We start from the raw sequence: 24510 nt of genomic DNA on the forward strand, positions 1-24510 counted from the left end.
TGAGATTTGAAAGATAGGAAGAAGATGACGATGACTCCAGAATCTGATGTTGTCATAGCTTCGAAAAAAAATCGTGGCCGAATGAATGAAAATTTCTGAATTTTCATGCATTTGAAATGTTTGGGAGTCTGCTGAGAATGTTTGAGCTGCCTTTCGAAGGGCAAAGAAGTCATTCTGCTTCTGGCCACCATGTCTACTCCTAATGAAGAACAAAGCAATATGGCTAGTAACGGTAGTAGTCATGGAGGATCTAGGAAACGGCGAAAAGCGGCCCGTCTCAGGAATCAACCAGCGTCCGTCGAGGCTGCTGCAGCAGAAGCTGCAAGTGAAGTGGATGACTCTACACGAACCCCTAAACATGTTGGACTACTGGATTTCGCCAACGCCAGGGTGTCTGAGCTACAGACCATGATGAAAGCAGTGAAGACGTCGACAGGCACGCGACGGGTGTCACAAGCTCTTCCTCGTCACATGAGAAGAAGGGCTGTCAGTCACAATACCAAGCGATTACCAGTTCGACTGAGAGCTGCAGCATTGAGAGAAGTATGTAGAGCATACGTGCACTATACTATTGTAATAACACCCCGGCCGTAGCACCGGGATATCAGGAGGTCCGGCCAAATGGGATACTTGACTGGGAATGAACATAGACGAAAAAAACCCGTTTTGCACGAATTGCGTGGTCATCTTTTCGAAATAAGGTCCGCCCATGGCCAGACCGAGTACCCTGAAAGTACATGTGCATAATAATAGTATACAGGATAGTGCGACTGAAGCATACCATCAGTGATTGACTGACAATGATTGCGAGTTTCTGATAAAGACTTGGCGGTTGAGTACTGAGCAAGATCAGTGATATGCACAGCGTAGCATATAGATGCCTTTTCGTTGTTTGCTACAAATGACATTCAGTCTAGTGTAGGGTACAGAAGAGGTGTGCTAAGCGCCGTAATTAGTTATGGCCACAGTGATGTGTGGCATGCATTCGCCGCAGACCTCGCAACCAAGGGATGCCGGTCATTGCTACAGTTGTAGATGGCTTTGTCACTGATCAAACATTGCTTTCCATGCACTCCCAGGTCTCTACACGTCACAACTTGCATGTGTGTGTGTGTATGTGTGTGTGTGTGTGTGTGTGTGCGCGTAAGTGTGTGTGTGTGTGTGTGTGCGCGCGCGCGCGTGTGCGCGCACATGTGTGTGTGTGTGTGTGTGTGTGTGTGTCTGCATGTCTACGTGTGTGTGTGTGTGTGTGTGTGTGTGTGTGTGTGTGTGTGTGATTATTTTCCACACGCCAGTGGCACTTGAATGTGTGAATTTATCTGAATGACATTTGACTTGAACAGAAGGAGAGAGTACATGCACATACACTCATACCTGGTTTATCCGGGTGGCCCGGGACCAGGTACTGCCCGTAACTTTAAAATGTCCGTAACTCCGAATCACATACAATTGACGGGGAAAGGCCATAGATATGGCATGTGACGTCACTATTTCCACAAAAAAGTGACAAAAGAGTAGTAATATTTCCACTGAAACTCGCCCGAAGGGTGCCCGGTAGACCGAAGTGCCCGTAGCTTCGGGGTCCGGATAACCGAGGTATGAGACAGAGTGTACATGGTTGTGCTCTCGTTTCAGTGAAGTTGTGTCTGCACATGGTGTCTGCACATTGCTTTCTGTGCTCGTGCACATGTCAAGGTGTGGGTGAAGTTGTGAGAAATCTGTTTTAAAACCTCTGTCAGACTGTCAGACAGACCACCAAATTGTGCGCTTCACGGTGAAACTGTGAGCGTTTATAGGCATGCTGCGGCATTGGGCTAGTGTGTTTGTGTCTGTGTTTGTATGTCGATATCTCACTGTTTGTAAAAGGCTCATCAGATCAAGAACTTTCCTTGTTTGCGCAGATTGAAAAGCAAACCAATGGCGACAAGGCACCCAGTCGACGGCACAAGCGGCGACCGAGTAACCTGGCCAGTGACTTCGCTCGTCGGCAGCGCAAGATTGGCTGGCTGGAGACTCACCTGTGGCATGCCAAGCGCATGCACATGAAGGAGCTGTGGGGTTATCGGCTGGCAGACAGGCCGTGTGACAAGGGCCGCAGGGCAGCATTCCGAGCGACGTCGCGCGGCTGCATGATGGCTGTAAGTAGTGTTTGTGCTTCTCGCTTTCATACTATGCCCATTGATTTGGCCTTGTGTATGTGTGACTTACCATCATGTTGATATGAAGCAAACCACGTGCAAGTGAGATTAGTAAATGCATGCTTTGCATTGTGCCATGTATTGCCCACTTTCACCTTTGTGTAACCAGACCCCGGACAGCTCACTAAAATGACCGCCTCGGAAATGCGACTGCTTCAAGCGTTACCCTGTTTTTCTTTGTTGTATGCTCACTTGTTTGGTGTCGCTATTGTACTGATGTTGAAGAGTAGTGGTGCGAAAGGCCTCATTGGATTTTGAAGTGGCTTTGCTGTTACGCTTGCTGCTTTTCTCTGTCCCAGCACTTCTCCATGTCGCGTGCACATGCATTTAGGGTTGAAATCCGTCCCAAAGTGCATCATTAGCATTAGGGGGCGTTCGTTTTTGATCTACAGGTTTGGGTAGAAACTACTTCTTTGGGTAGAGGTGTTCGTTTTTTGAAAAAAAATTCTACTCAAAAGGGTATATTCTACTTTCCTCTACCGGCTCTACCGGGAAAAAGTTGGTAGAATCCGGTAGAAGTTGGTAGAGCTACGGGATTTCCAGCAAGATCAAGGATTTGTACACAACTCCATAAAAAAAGAAACATTTCACGTACACATCGTGTAAACTACTAGATCTGGTAGAACAGCGTTCGTACACTTGCCTCTACCATCTACCTCTATCGGTAGAGTGACTCTACTCTACTCTACCAGGTAGCTAAAAACGAACGCAGCCTTAATGTCTTGGAAGTGCTACAAGTGATGCTGGGCGAACACATGTACAACATTGCATCACTCTGTTTTGCGAAACGGATGCCCTGGATCAGTTCCCATTACATCATAGTATTAAAATACAGTGATGTAATTGGGACGGTCTGTATCAGCGTACCGGTTTGCACTTTGGGTCAGATTTCACCCTGCGCAACTACAGGTGGAATCCTGATAATTCGAACCTCGAAATGCCAGGAACAAACTTCTAATTAGCCGGACATTCTAATTATCCAAACATGAACCCACAACACAATATGTATATCAAAATGCTCTCATGGTCACGCAGAGTTGCGCTATGGACCTTAGACACAGATTTCACGGATACGGAACTGACCGGCACAGCCTGCTCATGCAAACTGAACTGACCAGTACAGTGTACAGTGAACTTCGAATTACATTTTGCTAACTTCGAATTATCAGCACAAATCCCACATATTTTCTATGTAAGTGGAATCCGTGGAACTTCGAATTAACCGGACATGTCTGGTTCGAGGTTCGAATTATCAGAAAAATTCATGTGGGAATCGTATTGACAGAAATCGGTCCTGGAAAAACTTCTAATTAAGCGGTATGTTCGGATTAAGCCATATTCGATTATCAGGATTCCACGTGTAATAATATAATGCATCATTGTAATTTGTACATGTACATGATAGCATGACACCATCTTTATTGTATGTCGCCACATTACACAGCCTGACGTTCATAGTCTGATTTTCTTGTGATGTGTGCATTGTGATTGGCTGTCTTGCTCCGGGTGCAGGATGCGTCTTACTACAGCTGCATCGAGCTATGTGGCACTCAGGAGGACATTTGCCAGGCGATGCAATCACTGACGAGTTGTAAATGCGGTAAGGATTGTTGATGCAGCTGGAAATGGGATCGCTTGGCAGCAGAAACCAGGGTGCACTACTTTGATGTCCCAGGAGAATGAGTTAGGTGTTGTGAGCTCTCCACCTAGTTGGAGCCTATAGCATGAAGCATCAGTAGTGTGATGACCCCGGCAGAGCATGTTGTTTACCTGCCTCTTGCAGTGCCTAGGCGGAAGAAGACGTACCATATGGATAACTCTGCAAGAATCCTTTGAATGTGAAGTAGAATTGTGCTTACATGATTTTGTGAAGGTGAATATGTGACTATAACTGCAGGTGCCCGAAACTCAAAGACCACATATGCATTGTTCTGCCATCCACAGAATATCAGGCACTCCGACGTTGACATCATGATGATCAGTTTGGTTAGGTTTCTTATCAACTGAGCATACTGCATGCAGGCATGCAGCTGTCCACCAACGTCATGCCTAGCCCTGTCGTCAAATTGCCTGTAAAAAAGCAGAACAAAGCATGGCTCAGTGATGATATGGACCTCTACTGTGCGTGTACATGTACATCCTGCATGCCGTAAAGTCGCGGATAAAAGCCGGGTTTGCATACAAGCACATCGCGGATAGAAGCCTGAAAATCAAACGGGTCAAATGCATATATTATAAGCCTGTCGCGCGTAGAAGCCTGGCTTCTATGCAAGCGCGGATTGGGTAGGTCAAGAGTGCATGCGCTATGTACAGTGCATAGTAAAACTGCCGCCATACCGGTAGACCCAGGTGCTCGAAGTCCGTACATGGTATCCTAAGTTCGTACGCCCATAATTTCATGTTCTGTTATTGTATTCGACTCAAATATTTTATGGAGGGGACAGTGTGGTATGTTCTCCTCGCGTACCAATTTTCAGGGATCTACGATATGCAGAAGTCCCATACCACGGGAGTGGGTTTTCGAGTGTCCATACGAAATACAAATTGGGTTACATTTCATGCAAAAATCAACTTTGCCAAGACCGATTTCGAACGGACACAGCGTCAAACAGACCTTCACTCAATCATCAAGAGCCAGCTTAGAGCTGACAATGGCCAGAGGAGAAGAATTTACAGAGAACCACCAATCCTTGCAGAAAGGTTGACACTCCTGGCATCTCCACCACTGTTTTCCCGCGGTTTTCACAGCGCAGCTGCTTCTTCTCTGAGCCGACTAAAAACAGCTTGCATTTCGGCAACAAACTACGCTTTTGCAAGAAATACTGGTGGAGGCACATGCCAAACATATCCCTTCGGTGCTTTCGTCGTAACCGAGGGATTGCAAGTTAGCGATTAGCAGAGATATGTGTGTATTTCGAGTCACCTCTGATCAGTACGGACTTAGAGTACCCTCTGCGACACCAAAATTTGATATGAAAAATGAGCGAACTCCAGAGAAACAGATCGGATCGAAAGATGGCCTGGTTCAATCGAGCCTGGCCTCAGAACAAACTTGGACAAGATACCTTCCATCCACGAGCAGGATTCTGGCAAGTGATCATTGCTAGTGTGAGTTTCAGCTCGGCAAACACACACTGTAAAAGTGTACGGACTTCGAGCACCTGGGTCTACTCAGTGGTAGATCTACGCGTGTCGTGCATACAAGCCTGGCTTCTATGTGCATACAAGCCTGGCAAAAATATCAGTGGTGCATATAAGCATGGTTTGCATTCAAGGCTGGTTTGCGTTAAAGCCTGATGCAGAAAGCGGCTTATATGCTTCTAAGCCCGGCTTTTATCCGCAACTTTATGGTATGTGTACTTTGTGTGTATAACTGTGCATGTGTTTTCATGCATTGTGTGTGTGTGTGTGTGTGTGTGTGTGTGTGTGTGTGTGTGTGTGTGCGTGCGTGTGTGTGTGTGTGCGTGCGTGTGTGTGTGTGTGTGTGTGTGTGTATCTGTGTGCAGGACCTTCTATCAGAGCTGCACAGTACTTGCCTGGCCAGCGAGAGGGCACTATTTTACTGTTCAAACGCGATGCATATCCGCACGGTGCGCTTGGGCCAGTGCAATTCCTGTGGCAGCCACTGCCATCTGGGGACAGTGAGCCTGCAGCGAAGCGAGTGAAAAGAGCTGACGACACCGCTGGTCCAAGACGTCGCCTTTGGCTCTGGATACACCCGTCCATGCTAGACGATGCCCTAGAGGAGTTTAATGCTGCTTTTCAGGTCGCTGATGTGTCTGTGTCAAGTCTGCAGCATGATCTGTGCCGTTTCAGTCTGTACGGTCCCAAATCTACCGCACTGCTGAAGGAAGTGTTGGAGTGCTACGATGCGGGTGCAGAACTTCCTGATGCCGATGCATCGTCCACTGGCTCTGATGAATGGTGGTCAACACAGTCGGATTGGCAGAGCACTGCAGAGGAAAATGCCAGAACGTGGCATACGCACAGTTTGTTCCCACAGCGTACAGTCATCGGATTGGTGGTGTGTGATCCGCGGCTGGGCCTGCCCAACAAGCGAAGAGGCCTGTCGACAATTTCGTCAGCGATCACTGCCGATCAGGATATGTCCGAGCTATTGGTTCAGGATGTCCCTGCAAGACTTTGTGGATCTCATCTCTGGGATGGCAATGTTCGCCACCAGGTTAGTTTGCCTTTTCTTTGTGTAAATGTATGAAAGGGAGTCTCAATGCAGCTCCCTCTCCCTCTCTCTCTCTCTCTCTCTCTCTCTCTCTCTCTCTCTCTCTCTCTCTCTCTCTCTCTCTCTCTCTCTCTCTCTCTCTCTCTCTCTCTCTCTCTCTCTCTCTCTCTCTCTCTCTCTCTCTCTCTCTCTCTCTCTCTCTCTCTCTCTCTCTCTCTCTCTCTCTCTCTCTCTCTCTCTCTCTCTCTCTCTCTCTCTCACACACACACACACACACACACTCACTCACCCACTCTCTCTTTCTCTCTCCTGTGTATATGTATGGTTGTGCATGCTCTGTAGCTGTACTGTCTACTGCGGGTACTCTAGAGTGGTGTTGGTTTGTAAACTGTTTTCTTGGCATACATACAGTCCATTCATCCAATATTCCCACCCTAACTTTCTGCCCCCCCCCTGACTCTTGCATGCATGTTGGTAGGTACTAGTGACCGTACTGTACTTCGAAGTACAACAGTAGTAAAAACTACATCCTGCATTGTGTGACCCATGCCATTCTTCCTTGCCACTTTGGGGGTCAGGAAAGTCATAGGATAGGGAGTTTCAAATTTTGGCTTGGTTTTTACCAAATTAGGACAGGTGTACCATGGGGAAAGTGTATGGAGAAGCAGGTCCCAAACCCAAAATGTAATGAATTTGATCTTCATTTTCAATATGAAAGGTGTTTGAGCTGACAAACTCTTTCCCATCCTCTGAAACATCGAACATCAGGTCAATTGTATCAGTTCAATTTTGATATGTAGCTTTTTTTTAAACCCAGCCAAAATCGGGTTTTCGGAGCCAACGGGACTGTTTTGGATGATTGGACTGTATCCGGGGTAGACCCTTCTACATTATGTTTTGCACTTTTTTGCATTTTGGGGTAAAAAAAAGTATTCTCAGTGGCTGTCGAGCATTTTTTTTTGAATTTCAAGCCCAAAAACGCATTTTGGGCATTTCAGGGGCTAAAACATTCGTTTTTCTCCAGTCTAAACTCAATTTTGTGCAGTAACATGCGATTCAATACAGAGCATTCGATATCCTCAGCTCTACTATCCACATAGTACTATAACTTTTAATTATACCATGGTACGGTACGGAGGGGCCTGTTTTCAGCCAATCAGCGCTCGTCTAGCCATGGTTATATTGGCCAGCATAAATCCCGCGCGGGATTTATATTGAATATAAATCCCGGTGCACGGTACATACGCTAGGGCACTGCCATCGTTCAAGTTCACTGCCTGAAAGGCAGTGAACTTGTACGGCGGCAGTACTCCAGCGCACGGACCATTCACAACAGACACAACATACACCACATGCACGCGTACACTCCGCACCGAACGGCATTACTGACGAGGAACAGTACGCAATGGAAAGAAGAATGACCTGGAATTCGTCTACCGAGCATTCTATTATACTGAATCTGAGGATAAAGAACGTCGAATAGCCACGAAGTATCCCGAATGGATCAGCAATGTACATTGTACTTCGAAAAGTTGAAGATCATCAACAGACTGTCTCCTTCGTAACTAAGTTTATGATACAGAGTGTACTTCAAATCCACCTAAACCGATTGGAAAATGCTAGAATGGATTGAAATGTGATACAGTGATACAAAACAGTGAATGCAAAATTGCAAATGCATCTACAGTGCGTATCGGTTATAGTGTGGTCGTATACAAGAATATACTGCCTACCAGAATGAACACTCATTTTTTCATAATCATAACACATATTTTATGTGTATATTCATTCTTACAAGCAGTATTATCGCATAGTAGAATATATCGGCCCTAAGAATGGATTTTGTGTAGCAAAATATGCCAGATTAGTGCAACGTGTATCGCCTGTAGTAATAACATCTGGGCTCTGTGCATACTCCATACAATAATATTCAACACAAAAAGAGAGTTATGTCCAAGGGAGCATTGGAGAATCCCTTTTTCTGTCCGGTCGGATTCTTTCTTCCGACTTCTCTTGTATCCGCTGCTCCGCAGTGGGGTGAGTCGCCTAGCAAAAACCGCGAGTCTGATTGATCCGTGTGTATCATGTGTACGTGTCCACATGCCAAACGTGCGCGCATATGATATGTCACACGTGCATATGATACATTACAATGTACATGTATGTCACACGTGATTTATCGTGTGTAAGAAATATCGGCAATAAGAATCAATGTAGAAGAGAAAAAAAGGACATATGGATACGAGTTTAGAGTAACTCTCCATCACTGTAACATGATACTATATACAGTCAGAAAGTGCAATAACTAGGCACAAAACTGACAGAGTACTGAGACATTCGACGTCCTGACACCTAGCTTCAACACATCTTCGTAGCGCTAACCGACAGCCTTCCAACTTGGAAGGTTCAAGGTTATGGAAAGACCAAAGAGGGGAAGGCAAGCACAACGAAAACGAGCAAAAGCTACAGTCCCAACGGAACAAAGAATTGTCAAATATCGTACTGGTCTCGTCATCGTCCAGTAACAATCGACATTCTTTGTTCCGTTGGGACTGTAGCTTTTGCTCGTTTTCGTTGTGCTTGCCTTCCCCTCTTTGGTCTTTCCATAACCTTGAACCTTCCAAGTTGGAAGGCTGTCGGTTAGCGCTACGAAGATGTGTTGAAGCTAGGTGTCAGGACGTCGAATGTCTCAGTACTCTGTCAGTTTTGTGCCTAGTTATTGCACTTTCTGACTGTATATAGTATCATGTTACAGTGATGGAGAGTTACTCTAAACTCGTATCCATATGTCCTTTTTTTTCTCTTCTACATTTATTTATGGCTCAACATCCGAGTTTCAAATAAGAATCAAATGTCGTTTTTCAAACACCCACGCTATAACCGATACCTACTGTACTTGCAAGTAAGCAAAACTGATTATAAAGATGCATGTGAAAATCAGCACTGTACCATAATAATTATTATAGTAACACTTACTCCCAAAGAGTCCATACTGTAGTCTAACTAGTGATGGTAGCCAAGTTTGATTCAACGACACCTCCAGCACCCCAGCTATTCAGTTGACTTCTGCACCGCTCACGAGACAAGATGTTACAATATGCACTGGAACTGAAAGGAAATCTTATGCCAAACATCCACGGAGGAATCTCCTTCTGATCTTGCTCGACCATTCTTTCAATTGATAACTGATAACCAGCAGAACATGTTCATGTAGGAGATCTCCGAATAGTAGGGGTGAAACGATTAGTTCGAATATTCGAGTATTTGTTCGAAAATCTCAAACGAGCGAGTATTCGAAATTTTGCACTCGATCGTTTTTTTTTTTTTTTTTTTTTTTTTTAGTACTGGCCTTTTATTTTTCAAAAACTTCTGTTGTACTGCTCATCGACTGGTATGCATGCATTATTCGTGCCTTTGAGTCAGTATTTTATGACTTGGACAATGCGATCACCACGGCAATAACGTTATTAATATTTTTGTTTTGAGATAATGAAAGTACTGGTGAAAATCGTTACTTTACACTCTGTATAAGACGTTGGCGACTTTTGTTCTATGTTCAAAGATAATTTCTTCCGAATTGCTCGAGAACTCACAAATCTAGCCCTTTTGAATTTCGATAAAAATACTCGAAATAATCGGATACTCGATCGAATATTATGAATGAGTGATCGATTGGTCAAAACAGATACTCGTTTCACCCCTACCGAATAGGTTTGTTGTTCTTGAAATGCGTAGGGGTACCTGGCATAAGTAGGATATGACCCTCGTAGTCGGGTTATACCGTACCCTCATATAAATCCCTCCTGCTATCGCAGTCGGGATTTATATTCAGCCGGTATAACCCTATGTGTAGTGTGATCGCGATTCTAATTCTGGACGCTTTTCTTTTTTCGTCAGGCACCGAAAATTTGCCGCAGTCTGACCAGGCCCTTACACAGCATGATACGAGCCCCGGCAAAAAAGGTCATTAACTGCGTACAGTCATACTCCCACGTGCACTAGAACTGATTGTACCTGCCAACTACGGGACACGTTATCCCGTAAAAGGGCTGCAGCTATGTCTATCCATAGAGGAACATACGTAGAGGATATAACCCGAGTCGGAGGGTGGGAGAATGAAAATTCAAACTTCATTTCGAGCGTCAAGTGGTAATCTCCACGAACGACGTCAAATTCCTTCACCTTGGGGATAGCCAACACCTTCAGTGCAATCCTTGCAACCATCCTTATGAGTTTTGTTGTTGTGCGCGGCCAATTAGCTCCTCGATGTCGAGATGAAAAAATAAGTGAATATCAGCGTCAATGGCGTATCAGCATCAAACTCCTGTTTGGAGCGGAAAAGCGTGGTCCGTTCTTGCTTTTTTTTGGAGCATCAACTCTCGATTTTGCCGCTCTGGCGGCAAGTTACTATGGAGATTCGGATTATAATCACAGGATTATTTCGTTTTTGCCGCAGTCTGACCAGGCCCTAAGGCTGGACGCTGCGAATCCGAATGGCGGGAAGATTATGCGTAGCTCCCCTTCTGATTTTTTTGGTTTGGAGTGCGTGGATACCAGTTAGTCGTGAACTACTTTACGTATCTTTACTTTCTGTATTTTGCAACTCCCTGGTGGGTATGTGTGTTGAGTATGGGTTGGGGGGGGGGGGGGGGAGCTGCTTTTGTACCCGATGTGTTTTGTGAGTGAGGTGCAGGTATTCAAGGTACATGACTCAGGTTTCGCTGTACCATGACTTTACTTTTGTCTTGTTTATCTCGTCTTGCTCTGTCTAGGTGAAACAGACCAAGCTGAGTGAACAACAATTCAACAAGCTGCGCACTGCTATGCGTGCATCGCCGGAAGAGTGTCCCGTTTCCACTCTGAGCCACTCCATGGTTCCGCTTCTCCTATGCCGTCATTCCCAAGGTAGGTATGCATATGCAAGGTGGAAGGGATGGGGGGGGGGGGGTAGTGGTCTCCCTGCAAGCAGAGAAATCCTATGTGTTGAGGACTGTTCTGGCAGCACCATTTCTGTCTCTAATCATGATGGATCTGTGGCATTGGGTGCATTTTTTGTGGGCAATGCCGAAATATCTCAACAGTACCTTTCTTGACTGATCCGTAAAACAGAGAGGTTCCAGGCAGTCCAATAGAGTGCTCAATACCGAAAGGCAGAGCTAATTCAAACAATGAGAGGATGAAAAAGTGTTTTAACTCCGAGTCTTCCATTCTGTGTTGCTTTCTTGATAGGATTTGGCTGGGATATCATCATACCCTCTGGGTGGGCAATGGCGTTTTGGGTTCCGCTTGTTTACCATGGTGTGCGCACTGGTGGCCAGCAAGAGCTGCGGCAATTGAAACTGGAGGCGGGCATACCGTTTTTTCCTCAGGACAGCTTTGACACAACGGCAGGAAGGCGGCATGCGCACGCAGAGCACTTGGCCGCCGAAGCAGTGTATCTACGCCACCCACCAGCGAAACGCGTCTCGTTTCCGCAGCTTGCTATCGAACGTCCGTTTCGTCTTGCATGGGAAGATGTGCTGGCTGCATTTCCTTCGGATTCCTCTTCTAAAGGTACGTGATATCATTGTAGAAGGGTCTGAATAAGCCATCGTTGTTTGTTTGTTTTGAGTACCGGTAACTTTGTCTGGCATAGTTAGTGCTCTGTTGTTACTTCTACATGTGCCAAGATACACTGTACTCAATCTTCGGACAGCTAGCTGTTCCACCTTGTTACTTTAGTTACTTTACTAAAGTTTAGTTAGGTCTCATCAGCGGAGCTCAGAGTCACTAGCTGAACCGATTGCAATGAAGTCTAATGAGCAAGAAAGCATTTAAAACCCAGCTCAAAGCATCAAAGTCAGAGTGCTGCTCTAACTGCGATAAACACAGCGAGCTTTGCACGAGTGCGTCCAGATACAATGTACTTGAAGTACTTGTATGTGTACCAGTACAAGTAGTGGCACAAATTCTATTCATATTGCTACCGGTTAATGAGTTATGCTTGCAGTACCCCACATTCTATGGCATTGCTCGTTTCAGGCCGTACATGCATGTACATATACCTTTGCTTACTGTGTTCCAGGAGAGTGCATCTTACGTGATGCGTCTATCCTGCGTCAGCTAAACAAGCTGGTATCAATGCTTGGCAAGGCCGGTCCAATGAAACAACAGCCAGTATCTTTCTGTCAACAAGTGAGTCCCATGTACAGTTCCGTGGGACATCGGTTTTAGTAAGGGGGTGTTTGGCTCTTGCAATGACTACATTCAGCATTTAGCGGTAAAATAACTATTTTAAAAAGGACCAGAGCGAAGAGAAAATAGCAAGAAGCCGATTGAAGAATACTGCATCTGTTAGAATCTTGGCCCTTCGGTCTTACCCGGCTAGCCCAGTTGGCAGAACATGCCCACAAAGGGCCAAATCAAGAAAGGATACCGGCGTTCTTTTCCAAAACTCCTGTGTTCGTGTCACAAGCCTTTCCATCAACATGGGATCGCTTTCTGGTACTGTTTAGCATTGACTCAGTGGCAGAATTCTCAATCTCTGCAGTTGCTCACGTCTGAGGATGGTGTGATTAGGATTTGACCACGGTGTTGATACGTCCACGTTGTGAAAAATTCACCTCAAGCCCACTTGCAAAACTAGTACATCGCTTGCTGACGCAGTGCTTGGATAGATCCTATTTCTTTTCACATACATCAACATCATAATAATAATAATAATAATGACAGTTCGCATTTCACTCATTGCATGAGGTCAACGCATCTGTTAACAATTTCGAGCCAAGCAGCTCTATCAGAAGCAGATTGCACAGCATCCAGAAGCGACAGATTAATGCATTGTAAGTCTTTCTTGACAACGTCGATCCATCTCATCATAGCCATCTAAAATCTGCTGCCTTGACACTTCCAACCCAATGATGCTCCAATCTACAAGGGTATCACGCAGTCCAGCGTGCGGTTGTGGCCACTTCAGGACTCCTGCTTTTACTGTAGTCCGGCGAAGAGGCTCGCTGGCAGCTTGAATTGGATTTTGTCGACTACACGACAGGATTTACAACGGGCGATTATTTCGTGCTGGTCGAGCAGCGACAGGTGCGCTGCTTGTCAGGTTGGTGCGCGTTAATCTCTTTCTTGTCTCCAAGAGAACTGTGAAATACTAGTACATGAGAATAATAATATTTCAGTAATTTACTGCTAAAGATATCACTGTGAATATCACTGTTAGGTGTACACCATCACAGAAGAAATAGAAGAAAAAAACGGTGTGAGGAGTTGAGCATGAGTGCTCCTGGTGCAGCTGGTAGTCTATGTCAGAGTGTTGTGAGAGTGTTGGTAGACGGCAGTGTGTCGAAATGGAGCAAACCAGTATCTATATTACTTTGATCTCAGGTAAGCAAATCACGTGTGTGCGTGCGTGCATGTGTATTGACTACACACTTTGCAGGCCTGTCGATACCCTTAGCATATGCGTTTAGTTCTGTTTTCTTAGAGGTACTGTACAATATTACTTTTCAGTATGTATTCTTCTACAGTTCATTCAGAAGAAGATGGGCCTTGGGTTTTCTTGACAAATCATGACTGGTGGACTTTTTGATATTAACCTTCTGGCAACCTCTTCAGAATGGCCATGTCATTCTTCTTGTTCAAGTTCGAGGTCAGAAAAAATGTGGTGATTTGCTGTTCAACCATGTTTTACGTATTCAGTACACACTTTATGCATTGCAATGTATAGAGTTACAGATTGCAAACCCACATGAATTTGAACATCACTTAAAAAAAATTATATTCAGTTCAGACCATCCAAGTTCGTTCTTTCTGATTCTGAATGTAGGTTCCTGTTCTGAACTTGTGATCGATCACATCAGTTTTGTGTTTTGTTTTGTGCTGTGCAGCTGTCCAGCTTGAAGGAAGCATGTACTGCCGCTGCTGCAACGACAGCCAACTCCTTTGTGCCTGTAAGTCTGGAAACCTCCGGCCGAGGCGTGTTTGTACATGGTGCAACCATAAGCATGCCGATTGCAGAAGATCTGAAGATGTCCTCGGCGTCGTCATCGCCAAGTCCTGTACAGCCCAGACTCAACCCCAAGTCTAACTCTGTTGCCGTCCAGTGTATCAGTGACGCCAGCAAAACCATCCCCTGTGCGTCGCAGCCGCCATGCAGGACTACTATTGGCTTTGTTAGCAACGGCGTTCATTCTCTTGGTCGGGGAAATAGCTTTGCTGTCGGCTTTTGTGGACTTCCTGCTCTGTTGTCATGGCTATCACTTCTCGCTGAGAGCAAAGCATCTTCACCGATAGTCCTGCTTCGAAACTGTAATTCTTATCAGTATCGAAGTGCTGTCTTGAAAGTTCTCACTGATGTGGTTGTATGAGTGCTAAACTGTGCATTCTGTGGCCATATTCAGAATATCCCAGTGTAACTGCTTGCATGTCATGTCAGTATATCCTGCCCTGCAGTTGTAATGTCTGAACATGTTGCTTTTGTCTTTGTTGCTCTCATTGTCGCTCTCATTGTCGCTCTCGTTGTTGCTCTGCGTTGTGTTTCATGTCTACTCATCAGTTCAGTAGTTCATGGAACTCTTGTAGATTTCTAATTTCTGTTTGTTTAGGATAATCCTGTCCTTTTCTAGGCTTTACTGGTCACCTTTATCTTTGATCTTTGTTGAGTGTCATGTTTTTTCCCTATGCTGCCATTCTGCTTGTAACGTTTCTGTATTCGTCTACATGTGTATTAGTACACAGTGGGCAGGTCAGTACTGTATCCGGTTCCCTTTGATCGCTGGACTTGAGTTATCTATTATGGAGTGATCTTGAACTTTTTGTCAAGCTGGATTTATCTTGCATTTTCTTTTCTTTTTTTAGCTTGATTTTTTAACCCTAGCTATGCTGCAGGTCAGCAGTTAATTAAAAAAAGTTTGTCTGTAATCCGTCAAGTCAAGTAGAATGTGTCTGAGAAGTTACATGTCAGATACCCGTACATGCAATTGAATGGCACTTTGGTCATTGATACTAGTTATACACAGATCAAAAGACCACCACAGTGTACAACTTCGCATATGCTTCCAGGAAAGCATAGTCTACAGTCCATTCAGAAAAAGATGAGCGCTGGCTCTGGAGAGCTCCTGTATTTGGTGATTTCTTGTGATTTTGTGGTACACTGTGCAGTGCCGCGAGATTTGTACTTGAAAAAGGTAAAAAGATGCCTCAAATGTACTGTTATGCAAGTGGAGTGAATGGCCTGGATTTTCATGGATTTTCCCCAATTCAGTGCTTTGGGTGCAAAACCTGGCCGAAATCCTATTCTTGTTATGGCTTGCTCTTTGGAGAAATATACTTCAAAAACCCAATTAGAAGAGCATTCCAGGGGGGGGGGGGGGGGGGGGATTGCCAAAAAATGTGACAAAACTCAAAATGTGATCCATTTATGGCCAAAAGCTAGGATATCATCTTTTTCTGAATGGACTACATGTAGCCCAATAGGCATACCGTATGTCCGTACCTTTAAATTAATTAAAGCCATGCCGGTATATTCGAGTGGGTGAGTCATTTTGCATCTGAAACAGCTAAGAAAACCGCACGTGCTCCTGCGTACACCAGTCACCTGGTCACCGTACCTGCAGAGTATAACTTACAGCCTGTTTAAATGCATTCCTGAATTTCCTGTCACTGGAGTTTAACTCGAGTTGAACCTTGGTGTGAAAGTTGTCGCCTGCTGGTGCAGTGAGCAGGTGACTGGTGTACGCAGGAGCACGTGATCGCTTGATCAACCATGTTCGATTGGGAGTAAGGCCCGAACGCTGCATTGCAGCCTTTTCGGACCAAAACTTGTCAACGCAGCGTCCGAAAGACTACAACATATGGGCCAATCACGGTCATCCGTGCTTTTATAAGAACAAAATAGCGCTTTTAGTGACGTCAATTTTTGCATACAAATCCCCATCTAGTAGGGCGCTGTCACCAGGGAGTCGTAAAAAAAGTATTTTACGACTCCCTGGCTGTCACCCAGTTTCGGTGGAAGTGCGCGAAACAATGTATGTACGAGTACGGTAGGTGTGTGCACCAGAGTGTCATATCCAGTACATGTACAAACACCATTGGTTGGGTATAACTCACAGCATGCAGGTGTGCACAGTGATGCAGCTACATGCTGGTGTTGAGAAGTAAGCTGGCCAGGCCGCATGCATAATTATGGCGATGCTGTGACCCCTGCCTATGTATATGAGGTCAATAGGTCGGCTCATAACCTGGCTTATATGTTATATGCATGTGGAATGATGATAGCGTTGGGTCTTGTTCATTTTGATCCATGATATTGCATAACTGCATTATACAGTCGACTCCACTTATAACGAAATCGCATAGCGAATTTCATCGGATAATATAGCAAACTGTTCTTCATGTTCCTGTTCAAGTTGAGCGGTCAGAACCAGCCGGGAGTAGTATAATATTATACTACTCCTGGTCAGAACCCATACAGAATTGAAATTGACCCTTTGTGGTGAACAATTATTTTCGTTTATGACGAACCGTATCTTGAAAGGCCGCATGTAAACCAATTGCATTCCGGCAGACAGTCATTGGCTACATGTCAGTCATAACTACTTGCTCAGTGTTGACTGTTTGTATAGTGTGCCGGGGACCGGGCTGCATTTCTGTTGTTTGTAAACCAGGTAACGAACTAATGAGTCTCCTGCACAATGGTGTCGTTGTATCAGGAGTTGACTGTATTATGTCAGTCACGCACGCAAGAGGCAGAAAGCAAGAATTCATGGTATGGTGCTTGATGATGCCGTGATGCCTGGTGGGCGAGGGCGTGGGTCACTTGTCTTGCATGCCTATTTTAAATACCATGTTAGTTGTTACATGTTTACCCGAGCACAACATCGTTGCATCACCTGCACCGTAGAAGTGCATCCGCACTGGTCACGTGCACCAGTGGTTACACGTGGCAACGGTACGCATGGGAACGTGTACAATTATAGACATGCGGTAAAGCCGCTGTACTAGCTGTACGCACAGTCTCAAGCTACACTGCAGTAGTATTGGTGCTTGTTTTGTGGTGCTGGCCAGCACAGACAGTGGCGCCAGCACTGGCAGCAGCTTCTTATCTGGCTGGTAGACCTACGATCACGAGACCATGCACCAGATCATCTGAAGTCACGGTGCACATGGTGCAAGCATAGTACACTCGTACAAACGCTTTACCCAAACATCTTCTCACAACGCTCGATTTGGCCTCGAAGGCTCAAAAGAAATGGTGAAGGCTATCTATCCCGCAGTCGTTTGGGAGCCAAAACAGCAGTGTCACTGACAGTATTCGTGTTGCTATCTCGAAATAATAATGTACATAGAAGTGACTCAGTATTGTGTAAGTGTAGGCAGCTGGCCGGAACCTCGGAACGTGATACTACTAAGTACTTGCTGTTAGGATCGAAAAGCTGTGTCCATCCGTAGCAGAGTGTGGTTCTATGCTGGCGATGCCACTTTCAATATCCCGAAGTTTCTGCTGAGAATTGGCAATCATCTCAACGAAGGAGAGAGTGCGGCAGCTCGGCATTCTGCGCTGCTGGGTTGACGGCTGAGGTCAGCTTCTGTAAATCAGCCCGTCAGATAGTATCCGTGGTAAGGCACCATTCACTGCTCTTGCATCGAACGTGGGGACAGTATGCTCCTGTCCTGCGACTTTAGTCAATCAGTCAGTTTACAATAGGATATTTAGGGGTGAAACAATTAGTTCGTATTGTCGGATACTCCCTCGGACAAATTGTATCGAGTGAAAAATCACAGGTTTGCATTCGATCGCTTGTCAAGTGTAGCACAATTCCCTGGGTTGTATACACAGGGATCCGTAGTTTGTATAATGCTTCAATCAAGCTTTTTTTCAAGCCAAGTAGTTCACCTCACCACAGTCTGTCAGCGTAGTGTTGAACTTGCCTCTTCCCGGAAGCTGTAGGGCTACAGTCCACTAAACATCGTATGAAGAAATATAGCACGAATATTGCCACCTTTTCAGTCCTTTCCATTGACATGGAATCCTTGATCGATCATTATGAACAAGTGATTGATTCGTGAAAATGTGCACTCATTCACACCTAGTATCAATGGGAGGAAGTCTTCAGAATTCAAAAGGGAGAAATATAAACCAACTGCTTGCACAAAGTTCCAGCTATGAGTTTGTTGTAAGGCAGCCAGCATAGTCGGTGGAATGGTGGGCATACATGTAGCTATCAGGTCATGGGGTAAGCCCTACAACATATACATGTGCATGTATCTCCAAACTGCTGTTAGAGTTGATCCGTGGGGCTAGATGAAGTGCTGAGATACAGACGTTACAGTCCTAGCTGGCTTATCATCCAGATACAGCACAGCCACATCGGCACATGCACGTAGCTGCACAGCTGGGAGGCGAGTAACAGCCCAGTCTGAGTGGCAAGAAAGTATGAGAAGTGTGTAGATGTAGACAGAGAGACAGTCCATGTCTTGTAGACCCAGTTGCATTCGTTCTAGCGAATAATGAACCAAGGTGCACTACTGCTGACAAAAGGCTCTCTTTCTGAACTTTTATGAGCACAACCCCTGTAGAAGCAACACATGGTTTTCCTCAGATCTATAGCATATCCTTCACAAGGGCAGACACGTGGTTTTCCTCAGATCTGGTTGCATATCCTTCACAAGGGCAGACTGTGCCGTTCTTACCACTTATCTTGAGTGGAGTCGCATGCTGTTGAACACAACTACAGTGCTGAACGTTTAACAACATGTCATTTTCCCACTTAGGCCGTCATCACACTACGTTCTCCGACTCCCGTTTACGTCTACGTCTATGGTGAAAAAACCAAAACGGGTGGTTGTGTCATCAGACGGGCACAGTTCTTGACGCGTACACTCAGTCAGGTTTTTGGAGAAATTTGAACGCACGTACATCGAAGTACAGGGTCGCTCGGAAAAAAGGCTGGGGGAGATACGCACGTTCATACAAAAAGTCGTATACCCCCCCCCCCCCTCTCCATACCACGTCTACGTCTCCCGTTTCCTCTGCTCCCGTTTTCACCCCGTATACGGATCATCATGACAACCGACCAAAAACTCCTTACGTGGACGTAGACGCAGCGCTTTGTACCATGGTGTGATGACAGCCTTAGCGGGCACAAATTTCAATCATCCCTTCTACCATCACACCCCGGTCATTTATTTCTCTAGTTCAGGGGAGAGAATGTGAATAGTTTCAGGTTACGTTTCCTTTAGGTTAGCGGTGGACTTTTCGCGTTAAATCGTTAAACTTTGTGCCTCATTTGAGATGCAACTCTTGCGGTACCTGTTTTCTGGCGCTTGCACAATTTGCAACTTTACTGTATTATCTCTATTACAAGCCGGACTGGTTGGAAAATATAAGTCCAGGGCTTATAATGGAGATAGTACGGTTTATTGAGTATTGTTCTGTCCAACCAGGTCTCGTGCATGCATTGGAGCTGTGACCGAATTGCACTGGGACATGCCATATTTGGACTGCAGACTGCCACTTTGGTCGTTCAGGACAGCTGCCGGATCAGGCCACTGCCTGTGCGCATGGTCACTGTGTGCAGGTCGAACATGGCGTTTGGGGTGCGAAAACATCAGTTGCTGGTCGCGCAATACAGCTGGGCACTGCATGTGGTTCATGCTCTTTCACAGGACTGGCCATGTTTGAAAACATTGTCGCTAAAGGCAGGTGGTCGCTTTAACCAGGCTTGCTGCATGCTGCATGCTGTAGAAGTCCAGCATGCATTGTCAGTTACACGCATGTACGCTAAAGTACTGTCGATACGCCCCCTCTTTTCTTTCTGCCCCATGTTGAATACCTATGAAGCGACTACAGCACGTACATTGTACGTAGAAATACGGTGTTGAGCTGACGTATGCACTGCTGTACATGACGCATGCCAGTGCAAGGCATGCATGTGGATGAAAGTGTGTAAAATCCAGCACGCCAAGTCTGATCTTTCGCGTTGTACAACGCACTGCACTTGATTGCCTTGATCTAATTCCCACCCCTGCCGAAAAACCAGCTGGGAGTGATCATCTTAGTTTCACTCTTCAGCACCATCAGTTTGACCGAGGGCTTTGTGCATTCAAGAATTACTTTCTGAAACGAAAGCCCCAAACCGACTCACCCCAAGCAAAGACCGTTCTTTTGTTTTGATGGAAACCAACCAAATTTGGTATCGGTGGGCAGCCCGTTATGCTTACGATGACTGACTGTAAACAGAACTTCAGGATGTGCTGGCACTCTTAGGTAATGTTGATCAATTGACTAGATCATAAGAGGGGTGCGCCACTGCATAGCCTACCAAAATTCACCAGGGGAATGCGTTACAGATTTTTGGCCAGGAATTACCACACATCCCGGATATAAGTCACACTCGATAATTATAAGTCGCACCCCATTTTCAGGTCTGAGGCATAATGTTGTCGTGATACATTCACGTAGTTAGGAAGTCACGCTCAATTGTTAGTCGCACCTCTTCAGGCCTTGAAGTTTAGTGTAAAACGGCAGCACGGCTTGTGCATGGGGAAATACGGTACGCCACTGCACTCACACACCTGAGAGTAATCAATGAAATATTATATTGAGCAATCTGTGTGTACTCACAATGAAGACCATTGACGGGAGTGGTTTCAATATCGTGTTGTTTGCTGTGTGCACGTGTTTAGAAACCTCAACGATGCAACGAAATGGAGAGGTAGTGGCCAATGGACGACCTGGCAGCGAGCTGCCGCCGTCCCTTGAGAACGGTCCTGGCAGCCGGCTTCGTAGTCACACATGTGAAACAGGCACTTTTGACAAGGAAGCAATAGCCGACGAGGAGAAGAAGAGGAAGAAGCCAAAGAAGCGATCGCAGAAGAGGGTCAGTGTCCTGTGGAGGATGAGCCATTTCACAGCAAACATATTGGTGCTACAAAGTGCAAACACATGATCAAGGCAGTCCTGATCATGGTTTCAGTGTGAAATTGCTGATTCACACATTCCAACAGGAAATTCTCATCGGACAAAGGCTTGTTTACTAGCACATTTCCTACACACTACTTGATTGCAATAAAATATTCAATATGGCCTATGTGAAGGGTATCGTGTATGGTACTTGATATGATACAAGAGATCATGAATATGACATAGTGCTGCTGTGCAGTGCTGTACTAAGAATTGCCTTCTTTCTTCTTACTTGATCGGCCCTGCAGACGGTCAAGGCTGCTGCGTTGGAAACGCTTTTCTTGCAGCTCGGAGAAGAGCGTTTCCAGGCGGGCGACTTTCTCTACACCTTTCTGACAACGTACCGCTACTTCACCCGGAGTGGCGAGGTCATCAAGGCCCTACAGAGCGTGTACCGTCAGCAGAGACAGAATCTGCAGTTTGCGCAAGCGCCTAGTCAGGTAAGTCGTATAATTTTAGAATCATACACCCACACACCCAATTCGCAAAAAGGAAAGTTCTTTCTCGCACATCACATCAGCCATAATCAGAGCAGGGTTGGCTGCGGACAGCCATATTGCAAGACAAAAAAAGACACAGACAAGGCCAGGGCGACCAGGACGGGAAAGAAGAGAAGAAAAAGACCGAGACAGAACGAACAGGGCGGCAGAAGTATAAGTGCAGGATCGACTGTTCAGGAAGGTCATGCACGAGTTCTTCCGCACGAGGACTGCACGCTGTGGCACAGTACTGAGCAAGACTATCAGGTCTGTTGATAGATGAGTGTAGCTCCTGTCCATCACTGTTGATTGGTGGTGGGGTACTGGATTTCCTGATGGAACCTTTGATATAAGTATTTTATAATTGCACAGCTACATTCCTTGTCACACGGACACCCAGGGGACAGGTCCTTCTTCAAAATGAGACAGTGCAGTGATATTTCAGTATTGCGTGCACCAAAAGAGCATTGATATTTTTCAGCTTGCTTTTGAAGCGAACAGCACATGCAACGTTACGCCCTCCCTCAAATTACCAACGTTGTTTGGGATAGACACTGGAGTGGCTCCTGACTACCACACAGAGGATATGTATACGAGAAGTCCATCGAACCTTCCACTCGGCAAACCTTCTAGAAAGCACCACTCCTTGCCCAATACACAGTGTTTTGAGGCATTCACCCCTCATCAGTTGAGTTTGAGTAGGGGAGTTGGAGAATTCGCCCCTCATTAGTTGAGTTTGAGTAGGAGAGTAGGAGAATTCGCCCCTCATCAGTTGAGTTCGAGTAGGGGAGTAGGAGAATTCGTCCCTCATCAGTTGAGCTTGAGTAGGCGAATGAAATTTGTGCTGCGGCAGCACTTTAATGGCGCTCCAGCAGACCAAATACTATGATCACTGGTGATACTGTAGGGTACAGGCCCGCATATTCTTGATTTTCATTGAATAGTTTTATTACTGCTGGATTGCATCATGATGCTCGTTCCGCACTTTTGTTGCCATTGCAACCTTTCTTGTCTTTCCTTTTATGACCATTCTTTGCTGAGAGAAACCAGTAGTTCCCTCGTGGTCTTCTTGCCTGCCATTGCGTGCAGTTCTTCACCCTGTTCCTGTTTCCTATTTTGTATATTATATCGCAATAATATCATAATCATGTCACATCCTTTATTGCTGAACCCACAAATTGTGATACAGATTGTAAAGAACCATTTGAGGTAAAAGAAAAAGCCATTAATTAATGAAAAAAAGTAGCAGTCACCCACCTACAAAGTAATATTGCAGGATATTATTAAAGTTGCCAAGCACGCCTACAAATCCACAGAACATGCCATTAACGAGAGAGCTTGGAAGCTCAGGGCCCTGCGCTATGCTTTGTTGCCTAGCTCATCGTGCATGTTTTTAGAACTGATGAAAATGCTTTTTCCTTTGATTAGCTACATCATTGTATTGCAAAAACGTTTCAATGAGATACTGAAGTAACGTCTTCTGCATAGCTATGGAACCGGCGCTGACTCTGCCGATCACGGGCGTTCTGGAGTCGACGGGATGTCTGTCCTGACGTTTCCTGGGACCGGCGCTGACTCTGCCGATCACGGGCGTTCTTCTTCTTCTTATCATTATACTGACGGCAACTAACATCCATTCTGATTGCATTTACTCGTCTCCCTACTTCTATTTCTTCCCAGAAAATCTCCTCATACAGCAGGGAGTCGTTTACATAATATGACTCCCTGCTATAGATCTAAATGACTGTTTATACGTTATAATTATTATGCTATCAGCCTACATGCGATTCCCCGGCTGGTCGACAGGCGGCCCAGCCAGCCTGCTAGTGGGATCTCGGCCTCGCACACAAATCCACACAAAATGTTACTGCACTGAATGCATTCCCCCGATACACTTCGCATATCTACTCATTCTCTTGATGGTACCGTACTCTTGATTGTACGGGACAGGTACGGGATAGCGCCAGGCATGTCGATGGCACAAACAAACAAAAATATTGTGGCCAGCTGTCTTTGCTGGTACGGTACAGTACGGGACAGATACGGGATAGCGCAAGGCGTGACACAAACAAACAAACAAACACCAAATTAAAGCTGTGTGGACCCTGGCTAGCGCCAGACGTTACTGAAGTAACGTCTTCTGCATAGCTACGGGAATAAAGGCATTATTGAATAAGGAATAGGCAACATATGAATAATGAAGGCGGTTACATCGATAAAAGGCGCCATCGGTCGAGAAATGATGGGCGCCAATTCTCTTCCGCAAATATGACGCCGTGCAACCACGGAGGCATGTGATTGACCACCTCAGCAAAACAAATGCAAAATATGCAATATCGTAATCATGTGGTAGGTCGGTAGTGTGATTTGGAGTCCGAACTTGGAGTCGGGCAGCGGACGTCGTAGAACACGTGGTGTTTTAGGAGCATTAGGCATCTACATTTCCTAAAGAATATCAAAATGGGCTGCTGCAGCGCCATGAATTATAGTGCGCCTGCTGCACAGCTGTCATTGGCCTACTCAAGCTGAACTGATGAGGGGTGAATATCCTGAAACTTTGGGCATTGAGCAGGGAGTGGAAGGGTCGATGGACTTCTCGTGCGCTCTGTATGGTAGTCGTGAGTTAGTAAGTGTCAAATCAAGTCAGCAGGAAAAGCGCGGCCACGTATGGAGCAACACACAGTTTCTCTATAATTGCCGAGG

General features: G+C 45.6%; 2 protein-coding genes across 3 annotated transcripts in view; both read left to right on the forward strand.

Annotated features, from left to right (window-relative positions):
* The first annotated feature begins 132 nt into the window (after positions 1-132).
* On the forward strand, positions 133-15293 carry LOC135805084 (ribonucleases P/MRP protein subunit POP1-like). The gene is made up of 8 exons (XM_065319076.1): positions 133-543; positions 1902-2138; positions 3711-3798; positions 5705-6381; positions 11151-11283; positions 11608-11931; positions 12443-12552; positions 14253-15293. The coding sequence occupies exons 1-8, from the start codon at positions 190-192 to the stop codon at positions 14730-14732; spliced, it is 2403 nt and encodes an 800-aa protein (XP_065175148.1). The 5' UTR covers positions 133-189; the 3' UTR covers positions 14733-15293.
* Positions 15294-17597: 2304 nt separating this feature from the next.
* Positions 17598-24510, forward strand: part of LOC135805085 (ras-specific guanine nucleotide-releasing factor 2-like) — a 36661-nt gene continuing 29748 nt past the window's right edge. For both annotated transcript variants that reach the window (XM_065319077.1, XM_065319078.1), the window contains exons 1-3: positions 17598-17982; positions 21052-21245; positions 21577-21768. In XM_065319077.1, the coding sequence (XP_065175149.1) occupies positions 21063-21245; positions 21577-21768 (375 nt within the window). In that variant the 5' untranslated portion in view covers positions 17598-17982; positions 21052-21062. The remainder of the gene's footprint in view (positions 17983-21051; positions 21246-21576; positions 21769-24510) is intronic.

Source organism: Sycon ciliatum, chromosome 1, assembly GCF_964019385.1.
Source record: "Sycon ciliatum chromosome 1, ocSycCili1.1, whole genome shotgun sequence".
NCBI lineage: Eukaryota > Metazoa > Porifera > Calcarea > Leucosolenida > Sycettidae > Sycon > Sycon ciliatum.

Excerpts from the sequence above, each read along its gene's own strand:
- LOC135805084 (XM_065319076.1), top strand. The coding sequence starts at position 190 with ATGTCTACTCCTAATGAAGAACAAAGCAATATGGCTAGTAACGGTAGT. Across the intron at positions 6,382-11,150 it reads ATGGCAATGTTCGCCACCAG|GTGAAACAGACCAAGCTGAG; the intron begins GTTAGTTTGCCT and ends TGCTCTGTCTAG. Across the intron at positions 11,284-11,607 it reads CCTATGCCGTCATTCCCAAG|GATTTGGCTGGGATATCATC; the intron begins GTAGGTATGCAT and ends CTTTCTTGATAG.